The sequence below is a fragment of the Motacilla alba genome, chromosome 19 (assembly GCF_015832195.1).
Source record: "Motacilla alba alba isolate MOTALB_02 chromosome 19, Motacilla_alba_V1.0_pri, whole genome shotgun sequence".
NCBI lineage: Eukaryota > Metazoa > Chordata > Aves > Passeriformes > Motacillidae > Motacilla > Motacilla alba.
The window spans coordinates 8,083,367-8,105,063 of record NC_052034.1 but is presented as its reverse complement, the minus strand read 5'-3'; the positions used below and the strand labels follow the sequence as shown (position 1 = coordinate 8,105,063).

At 51.0% G+C, this 21,697-nt stretch overlaps 1 protein-coding gene across 7 annotated transcripts in view; it reads right to left on the bottom strand.

Annotated features, from left to right (window-relative positions):
• GTF2IRD1 (GTF2I repeat domain containing 1) overlaps nt 1–21,697 on the bottom strand; it is a 78,328-nt gene that overhangs the window by 45,252 nt on the left and 11,379 nt on the right. For 4 of the 7 annotated variants that reach the window (XM_038158039.1, XM_038158041.1, XM_038158042.1 and 1 more), the window contains exons 1-7: nt 14,174–14,460; nt 11,618–11,746; nt 9,445–9,586; nt 6,479–6,625; nt 2,671–2,854; nt 860–1,170; nt 353–442 (exon numbers count right to left, since the gene is read on the bottom strand). In XM_038158039.1, coding sequence (XP_038013967.1) covers nt 353–442; nt 860–1,170; nt 2,671–2,854; nt 6,479–6,625; nt 9,445–9,586; nt 11,618–11,746; nt 14,174–14,185 — 1,015 coding nt within the window. In that variant the 5' untranslated portion in view covers nt 14,186–14,460. Of the gene's footprint in view, nt 1–352; nt 443–859; nt 1,171–2,670; nt 2,855–6,478; nt 6,626–9,444; nt 9,587–11,617; nt 11,747–14,173; nt 14,462–21,697 lie in introns of those variants that run through there. The other 3 variants (XM_038158045.1, XM_038158043.1, XM_038158046.1) reach the window with 3 other exon arrangements.

Sequence of the window (21,697 nt, the reverse complement as noted above, 5' to 3'; positions counted from 1 at the left end):
AGAATCCCACTGGGACTAGTGGCTTTCAGTCATTTGGAAATAATACCAAGTTTTCAGCAGGTATGTGCTGTTTGCAGCTGGGGCAAACAGCCTCTCCCAAAGCCATGCCTTGGTTCCCTGTGCAGGAAGCAGAGATGGGAATTTCCAGCCAGGCAGCAGTGCTCAAGGACCACTAGCAGCATCTTGGAATGGCAGGGATGGACTGGAGCAGAGAGGAAGGTCTTGGCTCCAATGTGAGATGCACTGCCAGGTCCCTGCAGAGCAAGGAGACGGCTGGGAGACTGCTGGGGAGAGATGTGGTGAGGGGAATCCTTTCACTAAGGCTGCCTTAATGCTGGAGCAGGACACAGACCTGTCTTGTCATGGACGATGGAGAAGAGGATGCGCTTCGATGAGTGCACATTCTGGATCAGGGGACCTCCGGAGACTGATGATTTCTGTCCTGGACAAGAGGGGAGACAAGGAGAAAGGGCTGATGAGAGCCTGATCCATGCTCCAGACACCACAAAAAGACCCTGAGTGCTGTCCCCTGCCACCTTGTCTGTCTCTCCTCCACGCACCCTGGCCTGTGACACCTGGTGTGCTGCTGGCCAGACCAACCCCTGCCATCCCCATTCCCGCCGCCCTTCTGGCCTGGTGCTGCAGCCCCCGTCATTCTGGGGCAAAACCAGAGGTGTGCCCTGCCAGCACCTTGCAGGCACCCAGGGAAAGCTGGGGCAGTGCAGCAGGGCAGGGGCTCTGCTCACTTCCACACAGGCCAAGCTCTACGCTGGCTTCCATCCCAGGAGCACCAACACCCCCAGCCTGCCCCGTGCCGGCGCAGCAGGCCCTCACGGGAGAGCAAACTCCAGGCTATTACCACAGCAGTCGCTGTACTCCTGTGAGGAAGGCACCTTCAGCTCTCCCGCCGGCCGGGCCAGCAGCGCCTCGCCCGCCGCCGTGGGCCCGGGCAGCGCCGAGGAGGCCTCCTGCTTGAGGTCGATGGCGCCGGGGCCGGGCAGCGAGACGCCGTAGAGGAAGTTGGTGAGGGCAATGGCGGGGGGCGCGTCCTGGGCGCCGGGCTTGGCCACGGGGCCGTTGGCACCAGAGTCTCGGCTGCCCTTGGAGGCGAGGGAGGAACAAGTTAACTCGATGTTGGGGTTGGGCTCTCGGCTGGGCTCATCTGCTGGCCTGAGGGGAAGGAAGGGAGAAGAGGAGGGAAAAACAGGTTCCTTTGAGCCCATGGCAGTGCTAAGCTGCAACAAGCAAGGATGTGGATGGGGAAGAAGAGCTGTGCCTGGGAGGGTGGGACATGCTGCACCACCAGCTGCCAGGCTTCTTGTTGAGCAGCACCATGAAGACCATTACAGGGTTAGAGCACCTCTCCTATTTGGAAAGGCTGAGAGAGTTGAGCTTGTCCAGTCTGGAGGAGAGAAGGCTCTGGGGAGAACATGCTCTGGCCTTCCATTACCCAAAGGCACCAGAGAGCTGGAAAGGGACTTTTGACAAAGGCAGGGAATTACAGGACAATGGGGAATGGCGTCAAACTGAAAGAGGGTTGGCTTGGGATTGGATGTTAGGAAGAAATTCTTCCCTGTGTAGGTGGTGAGGCCCTGCCACAGGTTGCCCAGGGAAGCTGGGGCTGTCCCACCCCTGGAAGTGTTCAAGGCTGGGCTGGAAGGGGCTTGGAGCAGCCTGGTCTTGTGGGAGGCATCCCTGCCCACAGCAGGGGCTTGGTACGGGATGGTCTTTAAGGTCCCTTCCAACACAAACCATTTTATAGTTCTGTTCTGTGATTCAGAAGTTGCATCCATCACTGAAACTCCTGAGCATCTTCAGGCACCTAAATGGCTCTTGTCTTCTTTAAGTGGAGCTGGTTAGTCAAAGCTGGTTAGTTCAAAGCATTTTTTTTTTAAGCTAGGACAGCTCCATGCCTGGTGCATTTAAGGGGTAAAACCTTTAATGACCACAATCACCCGGTTCCATTGCCTATGCCAGCCCCCAGCACCCATGGCACATTCAAGGGGGAGCTCAGACAGCCTGCAAATGAGTTTCAGACTGAAGAAACCAACGTGCTCCACATGAGACAGGGAGCCACAAGCTCACAGACAGCACAAATTCTGCGTGTCCTACTTTTAGCTGTCTCAGCCTGATTTTCCAGAAGCATCAAGCCTTTAGAGGAGGTATTTGGTCATGCTCAGCATTTTTCTGAATGGATCTGAGGTGCTGCCAGCCAGGCAAATGCAGGGGAAATGCACCTAAAACTACTGAACCCCTTGCATAAATGTGGCCAAAAGGGGGAGTTTGCTCTGCTGCAGTCCCCCACTTCCCTCCTTGCCTGGCATTAAAAAACCCATTTCAGCCTGGGAAGACACTTGCAGCATTTACCCTGGAAATCCCTCTGGAGACAGAGAAGCACTTAGCTTACCGCAGTGGAAATTTTGGCAGAGACACATAAAAAGATGCATTTAATGTGCATGTTTACACACACTTTTTATAGAAATGAGCCTGAAATGGACTCAAGCCCCCCAACACGAACAAATCTCTGTGCAAGGCTGGATTTGGCACGGCTGGACCCAGGTCTGTGGGTCTTGAGGAGAAGCTGGGACATGGGGGGGACCCTCCTGCCTGTGCCACCCTCCCAAGGGCTCGCTGCTCTTGCTCCTTGGAGGTCCCCAAAATTAAAATTACCTTTTTAGCCTGAAGCGGATGCTGTGGCTGTGCTCTAGGATGGCCATCAGGGATTTCACATCATACTCCAGGGGTTTCTTAAAGCTGATTCCCTCAGGCAAGCCAGTCACTGCCAGCGAGCCTGGCTCTTTCAGGAACCTCTCGTAGGGCAAAGGGACCACGCTGCTCTTCCCCATGGCTTCACCTGGGGAGGGGACAGAGTTACACACTGACAAACACCCTGTGCCCCTGACCATGGCTGAGCTGGGCTGGAGCAGTGAATGCAAGAGCAAGAAGTACCAACAGGATCACTTGGAGAAAAAACCCATTCCTACCTTTGCTCTTAGCATGCAAGGCACTCCAATTCCCTTCTAAAAGCACTAATTAATAAAAAGCTCATAAAAGCCAATAAACAGATGTCTCATCATTCAGGTTTCACAGTAGAATCCTCAGTTGGGGTCACTTGGCACAAGCCCACCCCTGGGAGAGCCCAGCCATATGCCAGTGAGGTACATGGCCATCAGCAAGGTGGGAGGGAGCCAAGGGCTGACAAAGAAGGCAGAGCAGCTCACAGTGATTTTTATCTCATGCTTACTGAGATATTCTGGGAACCTCATTTCTAGTCAGTTTTCTTATTTTACCTCCTGGAAGAACGGAAAACAGTTTGATTGCTGTTGCTGTCAGGCAGCTTTGATTCACTTTGACAGACAAGGAAAAAAACCAAAACCAACAATCTCCCTCCATCCCACTATTCACAGACAGCTTGAGCATCGATACACCTGACTGCACAGTCACCTCCAGCTGCCCAGAACCCTCACCTGCTCCCCTCAACACTGGCAACACAGTCCCACCATGTCCCCACCACGTGCCTCTGGCTCCATTTTACCTCTGCCACCAAAATCTCCCTAAGGAGTCAGGTACAAATTGCTTTCCCTTCCCTTGTAGCAGCATTGCCATTATATAGGGATCTTCTAAACCAGACAAAGAGCCTGTGTGGCCAGACCAGGGCTGCCCTGCTATACTCTACAGGCAAAACACCATCAGAAAAACAGCCTGCTCTGAAGGATTTCAAGGGATGGCCAAAACCCTCAAGCTACTCTCTGGGGAAAAATTACTTTGGAAACCAACCCAAGCCACTGTGATCAATAAACACGGTGCTGAAAGCATGAAACACAAGAAACAGCCATGCAGGAATGCAACCTGTCTGGCAAAGCAGTGTCCAGATGCAGAACATCTGGTGGCATGATACAGTGCCTGCACCTTCATCTCCAGGCTGAGGAGCAGAGAAGGTTATAGGACCTTTAAGTTGTTGAGGGATTTTATACTGTGGATTTTCTTTCCAATCTTTTCTTTTTTCCCTCTTCTTAAAAAAACCCTCAAAACCAAAAGATCTTACAGAAATACTGCAAATCTTGTGACACTGCCAGCAAGTCCTTACTAAAAGTGATTTCTTCACCATGTCCTTTGAAGGAATGCATTATAACAAACAATGTGCAACTTGCACAAGACATTAAGGCTTCTTATAGGGAGGATTGATAATATTTTAATTAAGCAAATAACCAAAGTTTTAAAATAAGCCTTTGAACCATGGCACCATGAGTGTACTTTCTACAAGCTGACAGTTTCCCTGCCCCAATGTGCTGGCTCTAGCAGCTCTCCACCTCCCTTCATCACCTCTCTTCATGACTGGGAGAAGCTCCAGTGTCCACAGTGGCTCCTTTTCAACCCAATGCTCAAGAAATCCCCAAACATATTTTTATGGGGACTGTGTTATTGTCAAGGTGACCTTCAGAAGCCTTGCACTGCTGCACAGAGACTCGTGGTTTGGCTAAAGAGACAATAATCATCATTAATGCCTGTTTAATAGAAGCCACTGGTAATCAGTCATCCTGTTGGTGCAGAGATTACCAGACTCTGGAGGGAATCTTTTTGACAGAGCATTTTAAAAGATTTTTTGTTTCCAATCCTTATTGATGAAAGGATAAAAAAAAAAAAGAAAAAAGCCGTCAGAATCATAATTGGTAAACTCTCACAGTCCTCTCAGTGTTACAAACAGAACCACCCTGGGGCATCCACTGTCTCCTGTGTATTTCTTCCCACTCAACCAGGAGAGGCCTTTCCCAGTGGGAAAGAAGGGAGGGGAGCAGCAGCTTTGTCAGGTTTCACCACAGAATGGCTCAAGGATGGAAAGAGCTGACATTACCGAAGCAGCAGCAAAGGCAGAATTACACCCAGTGCCAAAGCCAAAACTGCTGTCCCAGGGATGCCCAACGTTCTTCTGCCATGGCAATGCTGGCCATGCTGGGGTGAGGACAGGGCCAATGTGTCCCCACACACCTCCATACACCTTGAAACTGTACTAATCATCTAATGGATGGGCTGCCTTGTTCATAAAGCCCATGCAGATGCACCCTGATCAAGCTTTTCTAATGCAATTATGTATTTATTGTATGTCAGATTTTAATAATTCACATATTCCCAAGATGATAGCAAAGTTTGGCACTGTACCTGCAGCAGGACAATGAGACCTGCAGCTTGGAGAGGGAATTCACCAGCAAAAACCACCCTGTCCATTCTGTTCCCTTGGTTCTTCTGCATCATCCCTTCCAGCCTTTGGAAGGCAGCAGTAGGATCTGATTGCTCCCATTAATGGGAATATTGCCTCCAAGTCCTTTAAGTGGCTTCAGAAAATTTCAGTGACTGTCTGTCCCAGGGGAGAAGGGATGCCAGTTCCCTTTTCCTGTCTGTGAAGCTTGTGGAAGATGCCAGCAACAGCCAGCAGCAGCAACTCCTGCATGTGAGCCCAGCGTGGTTGGTGGCAGCTCCCATTGTCCCCCTTCTGTTGAGTGGGAATGCCCATTCCCAGATCACACACACAAACAGGGGCACTTTGCACTCAGGGAGCCCTGCACAGCCCCAGCAGGGCTCCACCAGGCCCTGAATCTCAGATGGTGATGGGGAGCTGCAGCCAGAAAAGCCCAACACCCAATTCTGCAGCTGGTCCCGCCACAGGGCCTGAACTCCCCCAAAGCATCATGCAGAACTAGCAAAACCCTCTCAGCAGCATGGGGTAATAACTGAGGCTCTGTTTTCCCAAGCCAGTATTGCTTTTCCTACCCTGACTAGCACAGCTGTAGAGGTGCTGCCAGGGGATGAGCCAGCAGCTGGGCCACTACTGCCAGCTGCTCCACGGGGGTTCCAGTGGATCCTCGTCAGCGAGAACAAGGTGCTGCTGCTGCTCAAGCCACTGCAGATCGGGCCTGGAAGGAGCTCTGCAACCCACTGGGTTCCATACCAACAGCCATATGGTCATCTATATTTAATTGCAGAAGCTTTATTGCTGGGGATGATGCATGAGCTGGAACGGCACCACCTCATCTCTGGAAGTTGGGGCTGCAAGGCCACATGCTAGAAAATCATCTGTTTTCTTTTTAAATAGACTTGCCAGGGGAAAGAGGGAGTCAATCTGCAGAGCTCCAGCACAATGCTATGAAAGAGGTGCTTTGGATGCAGTTGCAGGGATAAAGATGTGCTTGGAAATCACATTAGAGGTTTCCCCCAGTCAGGGGACACAAAGGATGCTTCGTTCAGCACAGGGATTTTTTTGGCTCAGTTTGGGGCACTGGAAAGTTAAGAAGCAGTGGCCAAAACCCATCTCAATGCAGTGCTAACTCTGTACAGGAGCAGACTTCACCCTGCCCTGCCAGGCACCTGCTCCCACGCTGAGGAGCCAGGCTGGCATGAAAGCCACAGCTGGTGGCAGTGCTGGGCAGCTCAGAGAGCCCCAGGGACATTCCACATCCCCAAAGGGAAGCATGAAGGTTCTTACTATAAAGCACATCAAACACTTCCTCTACCATCTTCCTGAGGAGGTACACATCTGATCCCTGGTCCGGGGAGACCCTGAGCACCCTTTGCCCGCACTCCTTTGCCTTCTTCTGCACCTCTGCGTCCTGCTCCTTCCTCTGCTGGATTCCTGCGGGGGAGAGGAGAAAACAGGAGTCACTGTGGTGAGAAGGCAAGTGTCCCAGCTCTCCCACCCACCTCAGGCCCCAGCTTGGATGATCCCAGCAGCCCCCAATGTGCAGGGAAAGGTACTGGCAGTGGTGCCAGCACTCATCCGGTGCCTGCCCCCTTTTCCCTGGCTTTTCCCACTCAGCCAGACTGAAACAGTTATGACTAATTGGGCAGTCCATTTCTAGTCTCTGGTTTCAATCTGCTTAGCCTTCAATCTCTCAGGAAAAGAAAATCCGCCTTTCTTGGAGGCTTTTTTACCCTTCAGCATCACGTAGCTCAGTAATACCAGCTATTTCCTGCTAATTTCCCCCATTAAACCTCAAATAAAGCATATCTTCAGCATTGACTTCTTTGCATCTCTAAACGCACAGAAAATTAAACACTACAAATGCATTATTGCTGTTCTATCCATAGTAATTCGCAAGGGATTTTCGGTGACAAAGGACTAATTCCTTCATCATACTCGACAGACTCCTACTGGCAATCGGGCCTGGATGCTGCCTGGGTGCTCAAGGAGCTCACAGATCCTTCTGTGGAAGAAGTCCATGGCTGGGACATCAGGGGGAATGGTCAAGAGCAACATAGGACACACACAGAACTGGACACAGGAAAGTAAGCAGCCACCATGCCACCCCTGTAAAGCTCCACATGCCTCCCACAGCATGGCAAAACAGGCCCTGGAAAACTTTTTTGGGGTGTTTTACCAAGGTTGTGAAATGCAGCTGCACCTGCATCCTCCAAGTACTGCCTCTCCTCCTCCATGACATTAATTCTGATCACTGTCACTTCCCCCCTGCGTCATGAGAGGCAGAAGCAGAGGCTCACATAAAGGAGGGTGCTCAAGCGAGGTCTGCATCCCAGAGAGATAAGAGGCTTCTTACATCTCCAAGTGATGTCTGCTTTAGATTAATTCAGATCTTTCTAAGAGGGCAGCAAGAATCAGAGGCACTTCCAGGGATACTTTCCACTGTGTGCCAGTTGTAAGGGCTTTATGGAGTGGAGTTGAGTCTGGGCCTGTATAATTCAAGACAGAATTATCACATTTCACCCCGTCTGCAGCATCATCCCCTTTACTCAAACCCAATGCTCAAGATTTCTGTTTTCAACCAGACATGACTATTTCTTTATGACAAAAGTATAAATGAAACCAAAGAGGGGAATCAGCATCTAGTGCCAGGTGCTTTGCCCCTGCACAGGAGTAGGGCATCAACCAGGATATATCACAGAATCAGAGAACAGTTTGGGTCAAAAGAGACCTTAAAGACCATCTGATTCCACCCCCCTGTCATGGGCAGGGACACCTTCCACTAAACCAGGTTGCTCCAAGCCCTGCTCAACTTGGCCTTGAACACTTCCAGGGATGGAGCAGCTGCAGCCTCTCTGGGCAACCTATCCCAGTAGCTCATAACACTCAAAAGAAGAATTCCCTACTAACATCTAATCTAAATCTCTCCCCTTTCAGCTTAAAACCATTCTCCCTTGTTCTAACATTATCTGCCTGGGCAAAAAGTCACTCTCCCTCTTTTTTGTAAGTCCCTTTCAGGTACTGGAAGGGGCTTTTGGGGATTCTCTTCTACAGACTGAACAATCTCTCTCAGCCTGAGGAAACACAAGAGAGTTCCCTCCCTTTGGCCACCCCACTGCCATCCACATCCTGTGGATGGTGGGAAGGGAAGGCAGAGCTGCCCATGAATGTAGGAAACATCCCTCAAATGCTTCCTGTCCTGCAGAATACAGTGGAGGATAACTAACCAGGATGTGAGATGATGGAATAGTGGAGTTGGCCAGGAGCTGCCCAGGGCAGCAGGACAAGGGGCTGGGCAGAGCCATGGCAGAGAGCTGCTCCTGTAGAGCCATGCAGTGAACAACCCAGTGACCTGAGCAGCTTCATAGCACTGGCGTGACCAGAGCAAACCCTTCCTGAACAATCTCTCCAATGGATTAAGCACCTATGTGGTCTCTGTCAACATCATGTATTTCTCTCCACTGATATCCCACTGCAGAACAGATCTGGGTCTGGTGTCCTCAGCACCACCAAAACCAGATCCCATTCCAGCTTCTACACTGAGTGAGGAAAGCAGTAGCTAGCATGCTGGGGATGATGCTGTCCAAGAGAAGAGGTCCCCATTCACAGAACAGCTCCCACCCTCCCTTCAGCTCCCAGACTGTTTTTTGGAAACTGGCAGAGGTACAGAGTTGGGACAGAAGGCCTGCAACACACAGGTATCCCTCAGACACTTGGTGAATCTGATCTGAGACTGGGGGAACACAGCTCCTGCTCAAGGTATCCTGCCACCAATGTTCATCCCTCAGAAATACAAACAACTTCACAACCAACACTTCCAGCTACAAGATCCATTCCTGTTTTTCCAAAACCAGGAAAAAAGCCTTGGACCAAGAAGGCCCTTCTGCTCCTGGGAGGATCACCAGGAAAAGCAATTTCTGCTAAGTCCTCAAAAATCACTGCAGTGCTCTGGCAGCACTGCCGGAGGCTAACAGCAGCAGGGCAGCAGAGCAGCCATCCAGCCCTGAGCCACCTCAGGGACGCTTCAGGAGAGAAAACCCAGGGCACCCAGTGCCCTCCCTGGCAGGGAAGAGGCTCTGGCTGCAGCTCCCTCCCAATTCCTCCATCACTTCACACACCCTCATCCCCATGGACTGACAGACAGCACTGCAGTGCCCCCAAACCGCACCCCCTCCGTGCGCAGCAGGAGCCACAGCCGGCACAGCTGGAGTGCCAACCTTGCCCTGGGAGATGGTGCCAGGGCGGATACTCACTGCAAAACTTCTGGAAGTCAGCCTGCAGCTCCTTGCGGGCGCTGAGGAAGACCCTTCCCTTCTCCGTGCCCAGCACGAAGGCGCTCTCCTCGTGCACGGCGATGCAGGCCACCTCCGCGTTCAGCTTGGACAGCGCCGAGCACTGTTGGAGGCACCAGGTCAGCACAGCACAGGGTGGGGAAGCAGCCCTCCTTCCCACCCCCTGCCATTTCCCAGTGGGGTTTTTTCCTTCCCATCAAAAGATTCTTCCATCAAAAGCAGTGTTCTGGTTTATGTCAGAATTTCATGGGTTTATGGCATCGCCTAAAAATTTCGGTGACTTTACAGCTCTACAAAAATATCCAGCTGGAAAACAAGAACTATTTACCCATAATTTTATTTCACTTTTTCCTATCCTAAAAATAAATGTTTTACTGCATTTCTTTAAAATAAAACATTCCTGTAAAAAAAAAAATCTAACAAAAAACCCACACCACAACCGATAACAATTTGCATTTTTCCACCGGCTCTAATGGAATAAGGAACACGGGAATCTTATTTCAGCTGCAGAACACTAATATGGTCAAAGTCCAGATTAGTGGAACGATTCTTCTTGTACAGTTATGCAAAACAATAAAGAGATGGAAAAAACTTCTTCCATTAATCCATTTTATGTAACATGCCCTTCCTGCTCTACATAATACACATGTATATGCATTTTTATTAGTATTTTTAATATTATAATAGTTACTCAGTGCCAGCAGCCTGAGTCATATTCCTGTAGCTACAGCACTGGTGCTAGGAAGATGCTATCCCGAGGTCATCATTTAAATGGGTAAAAAAGGGGGGATTTTCCCAGCATCAGCCCTGGTTAGACACATCAACAACCCCACAGAGGAGCTGGAGGATCCTGGCAGCCAGGGAGGGAGCAGGAGAGCAGGGGGGTTACATGGACCAAGCCCCCTAAGGTACCTTCAGCTCCCTGCACACACCTACAACGAGCTTCACTTGTGTGGGCTTAAACCAACTTCTATACTAGGTCATTTTACCTCCTGCTCACCTTCTTCAAGGAGGCATTGAACCAAATCCCACAAAACAAATATTTTTAAGAAACCTCCTTTCAAAACCCAGTTGCAAAGAGAAGTGTTTTGCTCAAAAAGTCCAACACAAAAAATAAACACAAAAACTAAGGTATGTGAGATTTGGGTGCAGAACAAATCCAAACCCCAAGCCTGCTTGGTGACATGCACAAGGCCCTGTGGTTTATTTACCAGGCACACAGGCAGCTAGGTTTCAGTGAGCACAGAGCCTGCCACTCTGAAGTGCTGGGCTAAAGGCTGAATTTCAGGAGCAGCTTGGCTCCCTGGCCCCTGAATAAGCACCTAACAAGGACTGCATAATAATGAATATTCGTTAAGAAGCCAAACTACGGTAACATAATTTGTTGTACAGGATGGCAAGTATATAAATCATCAAAGCTGCTTGGGGTGTGTAGGCTCCAGGGAACCTGCTCCTTAGTGGGGTGGTGATGTCAAAGAGAAGGAAATTGGTATTAATGAAAAAACCTCTACCCGCATAGAGAGGAAAACATATCCTAGATAAATGCATTACATATGACTTGACTTTAAAAAGAGAGAGCTATTTAGCACATCTCATTGCATTAGACATTTGTTACTACACATCCGCTTTCCCTTATTGATCACATTCACAGTTAAAAATAAGATTAGCTCTGGTCCATGAGACTTAATCCAGACAGTTATCTTGTTTATGTAAGCACGGCTGACTTAGGCAAGGCTTCCACCGGGAATTCTACGTCAAAAGATATGAAAGTTATTTTCTTTGTTCTCAGAGATAAAAAGCCATTGTTCTGCTGTTGTGTAAATGCTCATGGTAACATTGGTAAAACAGCAAGAAAAGAAAAGCCAACCACCCTACAGCCAGTTGATACCAACATAAATATTAATGGGAAAACAATACACATCTGAGATTAACTTGTGCTGACTTTATGATCCTTATGGCTGTCAGGGCAGGAAAGGGTTTTTATTTCTCAGCAGTTCCCTGGGCTTTCCAGCAGCAGAGGAGAGCGGAATGAGCTCACCAGGCATCGTGTGCCAGCCCTGCACCCAGACAGCCTTGCTAAATGGAGGCCAAAGGAGGGAGGGGGATGGGGACAGGGGTGCCACTGGCCTCTTACCATGGAGTCTAAGGCAGACACTAGGCTGGTGATGATTTCGTCTCTCTGGGGAAAAACCATATTCCATTGGTCAGCTCTGGAGGTGGTGAGTGTCACATCTAAAGGCTTCCCTGCCAAGGCCATATTCACCTGAAAACAGAAAAAACAAAAGAAAGAGCCATGCATCACTGTTACTAACGGAGAGCTGGAGCTGAGCACCACCACAGCAGCCCGACTACCGTCGTGTGCTACAGGAGCAATGCTGGCACAGGTACACAGGGGAAACTGAGGCAAGCAGAGAGGCCACAGCAGCCTGAGCCCCACAATCCCCATGAGTCCTCTGCTAAAGGCAGATAACTGCAGAAGCTGCTGAGCTGTAATCAAATCCTGGAGCCGATGCTGTGTGCACCAGCAGTGACCAGATCATCTCTGCATTTGGAGCTCACCCTCGAGGAGATGACACCACCACAGGTGCCACTGGACCAGCTGCATGGTGGGACACCCCATGTCCAGCCTGTGGCCATGCAAGCCAGAGGATGTGGTGCTGAAGTGGGCACAGAGCACTCCTGTGAGCAGGGGGTGATGGCTCTGTCCCCACAAAGACACCGTGCTGACTGTGCCTCCTGCTTGTGCCTCCTGCTCCAAATCCTGGGCAAGAGGAGAGCCTGCCACCCAAAACTGTCCCTGAAACAGGTCAAAGTCACAGGGTGCTCTGCTTTCACCCCAAGGGAGAGAATGCAGCTCATGGCAAGGGATTCCCTAATGAAATCACCCCACTCTGCAGTTGGCATCAGGGGGAACAGGACAAGGTGGCGTGCAGGGACCACATATCTGAAAAGAGGCTCGGTCCAGAATCTCCATCCCTCACCAAATGGAGAAATGGCCAAATGGGGAAAAACGCTGTGACCCAGCCACAAGTGCAGCAGCAGCATCAGTTTGTGCACCTCAGTGCTCATGTCTCATCTCAACTCGTGCTAATGCCAGTGCTGCAGGAACACTAAGGCAAGGTCTCACCCTCAAAACACTCATGCTGGGACACCCACACTCGGGACAGCACCACCCCCAGCACCCAACACATCCCTCCCAGCTATCACCCCTCCATCTGCAGGGCACTGTTGCAGCACCCAGCCTTAATCCTGCCAATAAAGAGCGGCAAGTTAGCTCATAAACCACTTGAACCAGATCATAAATCATGTGCTCACAAATGGATGAAAGAGACTAGAGAACCCCTAACAAGGCTGGATGGGCAGAAGGTGGGGAATATAGACGAAGTTGCCTGCACATAACTCAATTTACCACTCGGTCGATAACCACAGCTACCCAGCCTCACTGAAAACATGGCTTAAAGGCAACAGCAAACCCCCAAATTCACCTTCCTGCCCTAGTTTGCACCTGTGTCCAAGCAGAAGGAATTTGAATGCAAAGCAGAGCTGTGCTGCCCCTTGAAACTGGGGAAATGGTGGGGGTTGGCCCAAAATAACAAGCTCCCCCACACTGGCATCTCTGCAGGTGCCTGAGCACACACATGTTATGAAAGAATCACAGAATGGTTTGGGTTGGAAGGGACCTTAAAGCCCATCTCATTCCTACCCCCTGTCACAGCAGGGACACCTTCCACTATCCCAGGTTGCTCCATCCAGCCTGTCCTTGAACACTTCCTGGATGGGACAGCCACAGCTGCTCTGGGCAAACTTTTATAAGGGTCTGCAACTAGCTAATGAATAGGGGAGAGAAATCCCATTAAACAATAATGACTGAATTTCAGGAACAAGCTCTCCAGGATCCAGCTCCTGTAAGCAGCCAAGCAGTGCTGGGGCTCCACTGGCACCTGCAGATGGCAGAGCTGGAACCTCAGCCACACTAAGAGTCGCTCAGGAAAATCCTTTTCCACCCCTCTGACACTTACTAACAAAGCTGATGGACAACTCCCCCAAGATAATCTTGAGGGGAAGGAACCTGGCCTAAATAGGCATCAGCTTGGAAAATAAAGCAGGAAACTGAACATATGGTCCTGCAGCTGGGCACAGACCCCAGGTGTCCCCATGCTGGGGACAGGCCTCTGTCAGGCACCTCCAGCTCTACCATCACAAGAAGCTGCAGCAAGACCAGGAAGCAATCTGCCCTGCTCCAGCCCTGCAGTTTGTGCATGCAAAGATGGACAGACAGACAGACAAGAGCCCATTTCATCTGCAAGCTCCCAAGCAGCTTCCTGAGCACAGCTCTGCAGGAGCAGGGAGCTTGGGATTCCCTATTTTCATGGGTGCTGTGTTAACAAGAGGTGCCTCGTTGCAGATGGCAGGAAACAGCGAGGTGCTGGTGGTGCCAAGGCTGGGGACCAGGCTGAGCCAGGGACAGCCACTGCCTTGCTCCAGGGAGCATCACTCCCTTCTTCACTCCCCCAAGAACTTGCTTAAAAAACAGCTTTACTTTGATGCCTGTAGATGTTTCTGAGTGCCCTATTTATTACTAAATATGGCTGCAATGGCAGGGACATTCTGCTGCCTTCTGGCAGCATTTTGGAGAAGCAGTCCCTGCCTTGGTGGGGCTGGTTGCATCCACTCAGAGAGCTGCACCAACCTGCTCAGCCATGGCCTCCCACAGGAATCAGCACTTGCAGGGAAGAGATGCTCCTCTCTTGGCTGCAAAAAGCAAAGCCACAAGCTGGATCTGGCTGCAGAGAGGGAACCAATAGGAAAGACAGGGATAACATCAATGGGAAATGGGGCAGGGTACCTGCGTCCCCTTCCTATCCTGCAGGAGACTGGGACAAAAAGAATCCCTTGCCCCTGGCTGATTGTTTAATAAGTAAAAGCAAGAATCACTCAACAAGGAAAAAACAAACCCAAAACGTAACAAAAAGATGACTCAAGTAACACAATGGGATTTTAAGGGATGGGGGGGACAATATTCCAGTAAAGCTTTTAATCATTTGTGGTCACAAAGAGCATGACAGTGGATTTATGAAAGGGTGGAATAAAAGGGAGGAAAGAAAACTTCACTAGCAAGTGCTAGGCTTATTTAAATCAAATTAAGACAGAGGGCTTGAAGTTGTTTGTCTAATTAAAGGGAAAGTCCTCTTTAGGAAAACTAGGGTAAACCATTCTTACAGCAGTTCAGGCTGGCAGCAGGGAGCAAGGTGGGTAGGATGGGTGCAGAGCAGCCTGCCCCACTTCCTGGGGCTCCATGTGCCTGTCCTACTGCAATCCCTCCCTGGGACACCACCAAAGGGTTAGAGTCACCTTCCACAGGGGTCCTGCTCCTAGGACAGCCCCATCACACCTCTGCAAACTGAGTCTCAGCCCCAGGAGCAAAGGTTGGCTCAAGGACCATCACGCCACTGTCACAGGGCCAAAGCAAACATTTGCACATTGTTTTAACATTTTTTAGGGTTTAAAAAAAAAAAGTTATCAAATTTTATTATTTTTTAATTATTTCTCATCCACAAAGTAATCTCAGGGGAACAGGGTGCTGTGCAACAGCTGGCACAGGATGTCATCTCCTGCTTGGCTCTTACAACATCTCCCTTGATAATCCTGGGAAAGATTAGAAACTTGGCCCAGAGCAGTTTCACTCATGAATCACCTGTGCTACAGCAAAGGAAAAACCAGGCACGTTGGGAGGCTCATGAACTCCTGTGGAATGGGCCAGGGGCCCCCCAGCCCTGCACCCACAGCAGGCACATCCCCTCACCAGTCCCTCTAAGTTTCCATGGAGAGCCTGGGGGTTAAAAAAAAAAAGAGGAAAAAAAAAGAGGAAAGAAAAAAACTGACCATTGCACTGGTCCTGCCCACAGTTCCACACAATAGTGGCAGGAAATTATCCACTTATTCATTTTTCCAGGACAATTCTAGCTGTTGCCTCAGTGGTTCTGATGAGATGGTGGGAGGCCCAAATGACCCAAACCCAGTTCCAGAAAAAAAAATGAAAAAGATTTATATTATCTTAGGTGCCCGGTGGGCTGGAGCCATTTGAGCAAAAAGCCCTGGAAACCCCAGCAAGGGCAGAAGCTAGGATAGGGTCCAGGCTTGAATTTCCATTTGTGGTTTTTTTTTCTCATTGCTTAAGCAAAAACTGGTATCAGAGGAGCAGATGTGACCAAAGCCATCGTGGACACAGGAGCACTGTGACACTGTTGCCAAATAGCTGTGCTTGGGTTTTTTGCTGCAGCAGTGGAGATACCTGCTCCACACGGGCAATTTGCTTTAACCCACCCGTCCTGCCCAGCTAAACCCTATAATCCTTCACACCTAACTCAGTGCCAGCCTTCAGCCTCTGTGGCCACATCATCACCATCTCAAGCCCATGGCATGCCCATGCCAGGAAGGTTTGCTGTGTCCCTAAGGTGGTTGGTGAGCTGCTCCATTAGCACCAATGGCAGTGGGACAGCAGATATAACTGTGGTCCAGGGCACTCACAAAATGCCCAGAAATACCCTCAGCTGTCTGAACACCCTGAAAAGCCCTAATCCACGCCCTGTGTGTGGGTGCCCCTGCAGCACAGCCCTCCTGGGACAAGCGAGGAGCTCTGGGTTTTGAGGGACCCCAGGAGCCGTGCATCCCCTGGTGTGAGAAGCACCTGCTGAGGACACCTCTGATCCCCTACATGTGGGTGTCCATGCACCCCCAGTCCCAAACCTGGTCCAACTGCTGCCCCATAATTGCTGCCACATCTCTCCACACATCCAAAAATTCCCTTTTATTTTGCTACTTTTCACAGAATCACAGGATGAACTAGGTTGGAAAAGACCTTTAAGATCATCAAGTCCAACCTATGACTTAACACCTCCTCATCAACTAAACCATGGCACTGAGTGCCATGTCCAGTCTTTTTTAAGACACATCCAGGGACAGTGACTCTACCACCTCCCCAGGCAGACAATTCCAGTATCCAATCACTCTTTCAGTGAAGAATTTTTCCAGATGTCTAACCTAAACTTCCCCTGTCCAAACCTAAACACTCCCCTGGTGCAGCTTAAGACTGTGCCCTCTCCTTCAGTCAGTGTTGCCTGGGAGAAAAGACCAACCCCACCTGAGCACAGGCACCTTTCAGGGAGCTGTACAGTGATAAGGTCACCCCTGAGTCTCCTTTTCTCCAGGCTGAGCACCCCCAGCTCCCTCAGTGGTTCCTCACAGGGTTTGTGTTCCCAGCCCCTCTCCAGTCTCGTTGCCTCCTCTGGACGCGCTCGAGTGTCTCAACTTCATCATCCTTCCCAAACTGAGGGCCCAGAGCTGGGCACAGCACTCGAGCTGTGCCCTCACCAGTGCCCAGTGCAGGGGCAGAATGACCTCCCTGCTCCTGCTGGCCACACGATTCCTGACACAGGCCAGGGTGCCATTGGCCTTCTTGGCCACCAGAGCACAGTGCTGGCTCATGTTCAGCCACTGTTGACCCGTAACCCCACATCCCTTTCTGCCTGGGCACCGTCCAGCCACACCGCCCCAGCCCAGAGCATTGCAGGGGTTATTGTGGTCAAAATGCAGGACTTGGCACTTGGATTTATTAAACTTCATATTACTGGACTCTGCCCATCCATCCAGCCTGTTCAGATCCCTTTGCAGAGCCCTCCCATTCTCCAACAGACGGACACGCGCTCCCAGCTTGGTGTCATCTGCAAATTTACTGGTGGTGGACTCAATCCCCTCATCCAGATCATCAGTGAAGATATTAAACAGGACTGGCCCCAGCACAGAGCCCTGAGGGACACCCCTGGTGAGTGGCCCCAGCTGGGTGCAGCACCGCTCACCAGCACTCTCTGGCCCGGCCATGCAGCCAGTTCTGAACCCAGCAGAGAGTGCTCCTGTCCCAGCTGTGGGCTGCAGCTTTTCCAGGACTGAAAGATGTCAGGCTGATATCAGCTTTTCAAGGTGATACCTTTCTCCAAAGACTGAACACAGCAGAGCTGGGGGGCAAACACCCTCTGGTGCAGTCTGGGCCACGGTGCTACTGGCACAGTGAGCATGCAGGCACAAAGCAGTGCCCACATCCCTCCTGTGCCTGTAGCTCTTACCTCACCGTCTCTGTTGGCTCTCCCAAACCCTCTATCTCCCCTGCCTGTTTCCTTCCAAGTACTTAGTACAGGGCAGAGCAAGCTCTCATGACCAAACACCTCCTTCCCTGTTTTATTTTACCCAAAAATCCCAAGGCATCTGCTGGAAAACCTCCTCACATACACACAGGCACTACAACGTTCACCAGCCTCACTGCCTCAGTTCTGCTTTCCTGGATAATCTGGCACCTGCTGCGGTTTAGTCCCCCTTATAAAAGAAGCAAAGAGAAAACTGGGGGCTCCCACAGGGAAAAGTGTCTACCACAGGAATTTCACTTTCCATCTCAAACCAGGGCATTGCATTCTGCTGCCACCTTGATTTCCTTAAGCCTAGCCGAGGTGCATACCTTAATATAATATAATAAAATTATAGTAGGCTTCTGTCTAGTGCAAAGAGAGATAGAAGAGGATCAAGTGCCCTTCAGAAGCTGTATCTCATCTCCCCCAGGATAAACACTTCCATGGCATGGCAGCTGCAGGGGGATCACTGTGCCTGTGGAGCTCCAGCAGCACTGCTCTCAGCTCCAGACAAGTTTCCATGCTGCAATCTCACAGCAGGCAAGCGCAGAAGCTCTTGCTTCCAGCAACTGCTTCTTCATTTATTAAAGAAATTTTAAAGAAAAACAAGGCGGAAAAAAAGTGTTAATTGGAGCATTCCCACCATGGCAGGGAGGGATGCTGAAAGCACCACGCATGGAAAGCTGGATCCTGCCCCAGCAGCCCCGGGTGAATGGCTGGGGTCAGCGAGGCCAAGATGAGCTTCAGGGTGGCTGGTGGGTGAGCAGAACCACCCAGCCACAGGGACCTGGGTGCCTGCACAGCTCCCAGAGCTGAGCCTCCCTCCCCAGGGGGATGCCCAGCCCCAAAAACTCTGCCTGCATCAGGGAGCTCAGCACCCCTTCCCGTACAAAAGCCCTCTGCTTGGCAGTTCCTAGAAGGAGAGACGCAGGTCCGGCACCTCAAACGCCAGGGCTCAGGTTGCACTTCCCAGAAGCAAGTGGCATGGGGAAGCCAAAATTAGCAGGCTGATAATTCTACCCCTTGGTACATCCCACTGGTCTAGTGGAAGGTGTCCCTACCCATGCCGGGGGTGGGGTGGAACTGGGTGACCTTTAAGGTCCCTTTCAAACCACTTGATTCCCTGGATCTATGAGGATCCCTAGCTCCTGCACCACCATGACAGCTGGTTATTGCAAGAAGATGCTGGCAATCCCTTGCTCAGTGAAAAAAATGAGGTGGAATGAACTCAGAAGCCATGGGACAACCAGCAAGGCTGGTCTTGGGATTGCACCAACCTGGGTTCCCAGCCCTGTACCCCCTTCCACCCTCCATCAGCACCGGGTCCTTGCATGCCTGAGTGGGTGCTGGAGCAGGGGGAAGGAAAGCACACTCTGTTCCCTGCCTCTGGTTCAGCAGTGCATGCACTAACACTGGGGTTATTTAAAGCCCAGTTTTAACAGCATTCAGCTACTGGTTGCGTGATCAGGATAAAAAATCGCAATCCTAATTCCTGGCCCCCGGTGCCTATGGCAACTGGTATCCGTCTCCTTGGAAACTAATCTCGTGGTATTTGAACAATGTACCAAGGGCCTTTAATCTCCCAAAGACTGTAAATCTTTATTCTAGCCTGCTCTCTTCCTACCCCAAGAGCCAATATAAAAAGCCTGTTGTTTTCCATGAAATCACTAAGAGCCTAACTAGAATTTCATATTACACAGACACATGCTTTTGGCTTTTTAAAAATATTTTTTCTCCCCACTAAATTAAGGAAAAATCCCATATATTTGATGCCCCTGGTGTTGCAGCCCTGGCCCCACACACTGGCAGGGAGTTTGCTTTCTCTGAACAGTGCTCAGTGCCATATCCTGGCTCTTGCCTCAACTGGCACGTCCACCTTGTCCATCTAACCAGACACTGCCCCAGATTATTATTATTAATTATTATTTTTTTATTAATTATTATCTAGCAAAAGGCTACTCAAACTGCAAATACACAAAAACCTAGCAGCAGCAACTCATTGCTGGGGACAATGAGTCCACAAGGGCTGGCCAGAGGATGCTCCATCCCAGTTCCCCAAAAGCTGTTGGGCTCCTCATCTTGCTCCTCAGCACTCAACCCCAATGCTTTTTTCTTTAGCAAAGCTGCAGTTGATGGCAGCAGCCCCTCCCCAGCTCCCAGACAGTGCTCATCACCCACTTTCTGCTCTGCACAGGCAATTAGTTTGCTCTGCATAAGGTGGTCCCTGACAGAGAGATGCCACATAATCTCATTATGTTTAATTTTATCTCTAGTATTTCTCTCTGGTTACTGGTGTCTCAGCACTGAGTATTCCATGTGTTACAGGATGGGCTGTTTGCTAATCCAGGCTGGCTACATAAATAAACTCATTAAAAAAATAAAATGGCTTTTTAAAGGGATGAAAGGAGGCTCAGAGATGGGAGCATCCCATTCCCTGAGTTTCCCATTCCTGTCTGCTCCCCGCTCTCTTCTCCCTTGTTTCACTTTATTTTATGGGATGAGTCACAAAGGTGAGAGCGGGTCCTGGGTCGTCCCAACCCCACAGCTGGGAGCGTGTGTGTAGAGAGCGATTGCCAGCGGCTCCTCGCCACCCACAGCCTCAGCGCCTGCCCAGAACTGGGCACCCTGCACGGGGCAGGTGACTCACGCTGGCACTGGAGGAGTCCTGGGTGAAGCCAAGCGTGCCCCCGCCCTGGTGTGACCCGTCGAGTGAGGCAGGTACTGACAGTGCTGCCTGGGAGGTGCAGCCAGCCAGGATCCCCATTTCCTCCCCAGCAGCCTCTGGCCATGACACCAGCCCCAAAACCTGCCCTTCCCATGCAAACCCTGCCAAGGCTCAGTGTCACTGCTGCCGCCAGAGCCAAACAGCTGCGGGTGCCACGGCTCCCACCAAGCCCAGGCAGGGACATCACCTTCCGTGGCAAGGCAAGACAGGGAAGCCACTGGGGATGGCAGGGGGCAGCCCAGCATCCCAGCTGGGGCAGCAACACCAGATCCTGCTTTGCAGCTCCAGGGACCCCACTGGCTGGTACAGCAAGGTGTCCCTACCAGTGTGACCATCCCCACAGCTCCTGTGGGGAGACTTTCCAGTGTCTGATACATCTTGGGTGCACACCACAAGATGTGTGGTTACCCCCACATTCACAAAGGCCTGGCTTTTTTTAACACTGAGCCCTGAATGCCATAAGCCCTGCTGTGCTGATGGCAGCTAGCCAGGGACAGATGGATGGGACAGACCCACATCCAGAGACAGTTGCTGGTTGCAACCCCCCAGCAACACCTCTGGCCCTGGGGACTTTGAGGAACCGTGCACAGACATGGGTACCTTCACCCAGGCAGGACAGCACAGCCTTTGAGGGGTTTGCTGTGCTGCCAGGGTCTCCCTGGTGCTCCCAGAGGGATTTGGACTGCACTGGGGTGGGGAGTGTGCCAGCCTAGGGCAGATGCAGTGGGAGTGGCTCTGATGACAGCCCTGATGCAAGGGCTGGCCCCAGGGAGCCCCGCGAGGATGGCTCCGGGCTGGCCAGGATCTGGCCCGAAAACAAGGCAGGTCCTCTCCCACGTGTTTCTGCTCCGAGTCACGTCAGGACAAGGTGACCTAGCTGTTGATACCTCCTCCTTCCCGGGACTTGTCATCACTCAGGCTCGAACATGGCAGCCTGGGACAGCATTTCCCTTCCCTGACACCTCGACCCATCCCAGAGCACACGAGGCCCTTCTTTCCCAGGGAGAAACTGGCCCACATCAGCCCCGGTCCATATAACCCCTGGCTGCCAGTGGGTCAGCTCAGCTCCCTGAACCTGCAGCCCCCCAGCCCTGCCCTGTCCTCTCACACTGTTTTGGAAAGGATTAGCCAGAGAAATCATTGGCAGAGGTGTCCTCCAACACCATGGGGCCAGCAGAGCCCAAGGTCTTGCAGAAACACATGTTCCCTCCTGCTAAATTCCAGCTTAATTCTCATTTCCATTGTGTTATGAAATACATTATCTATTGAAACTAAGTCAACAGTTGTTTGCATTTACGTGTAAACACAGTGA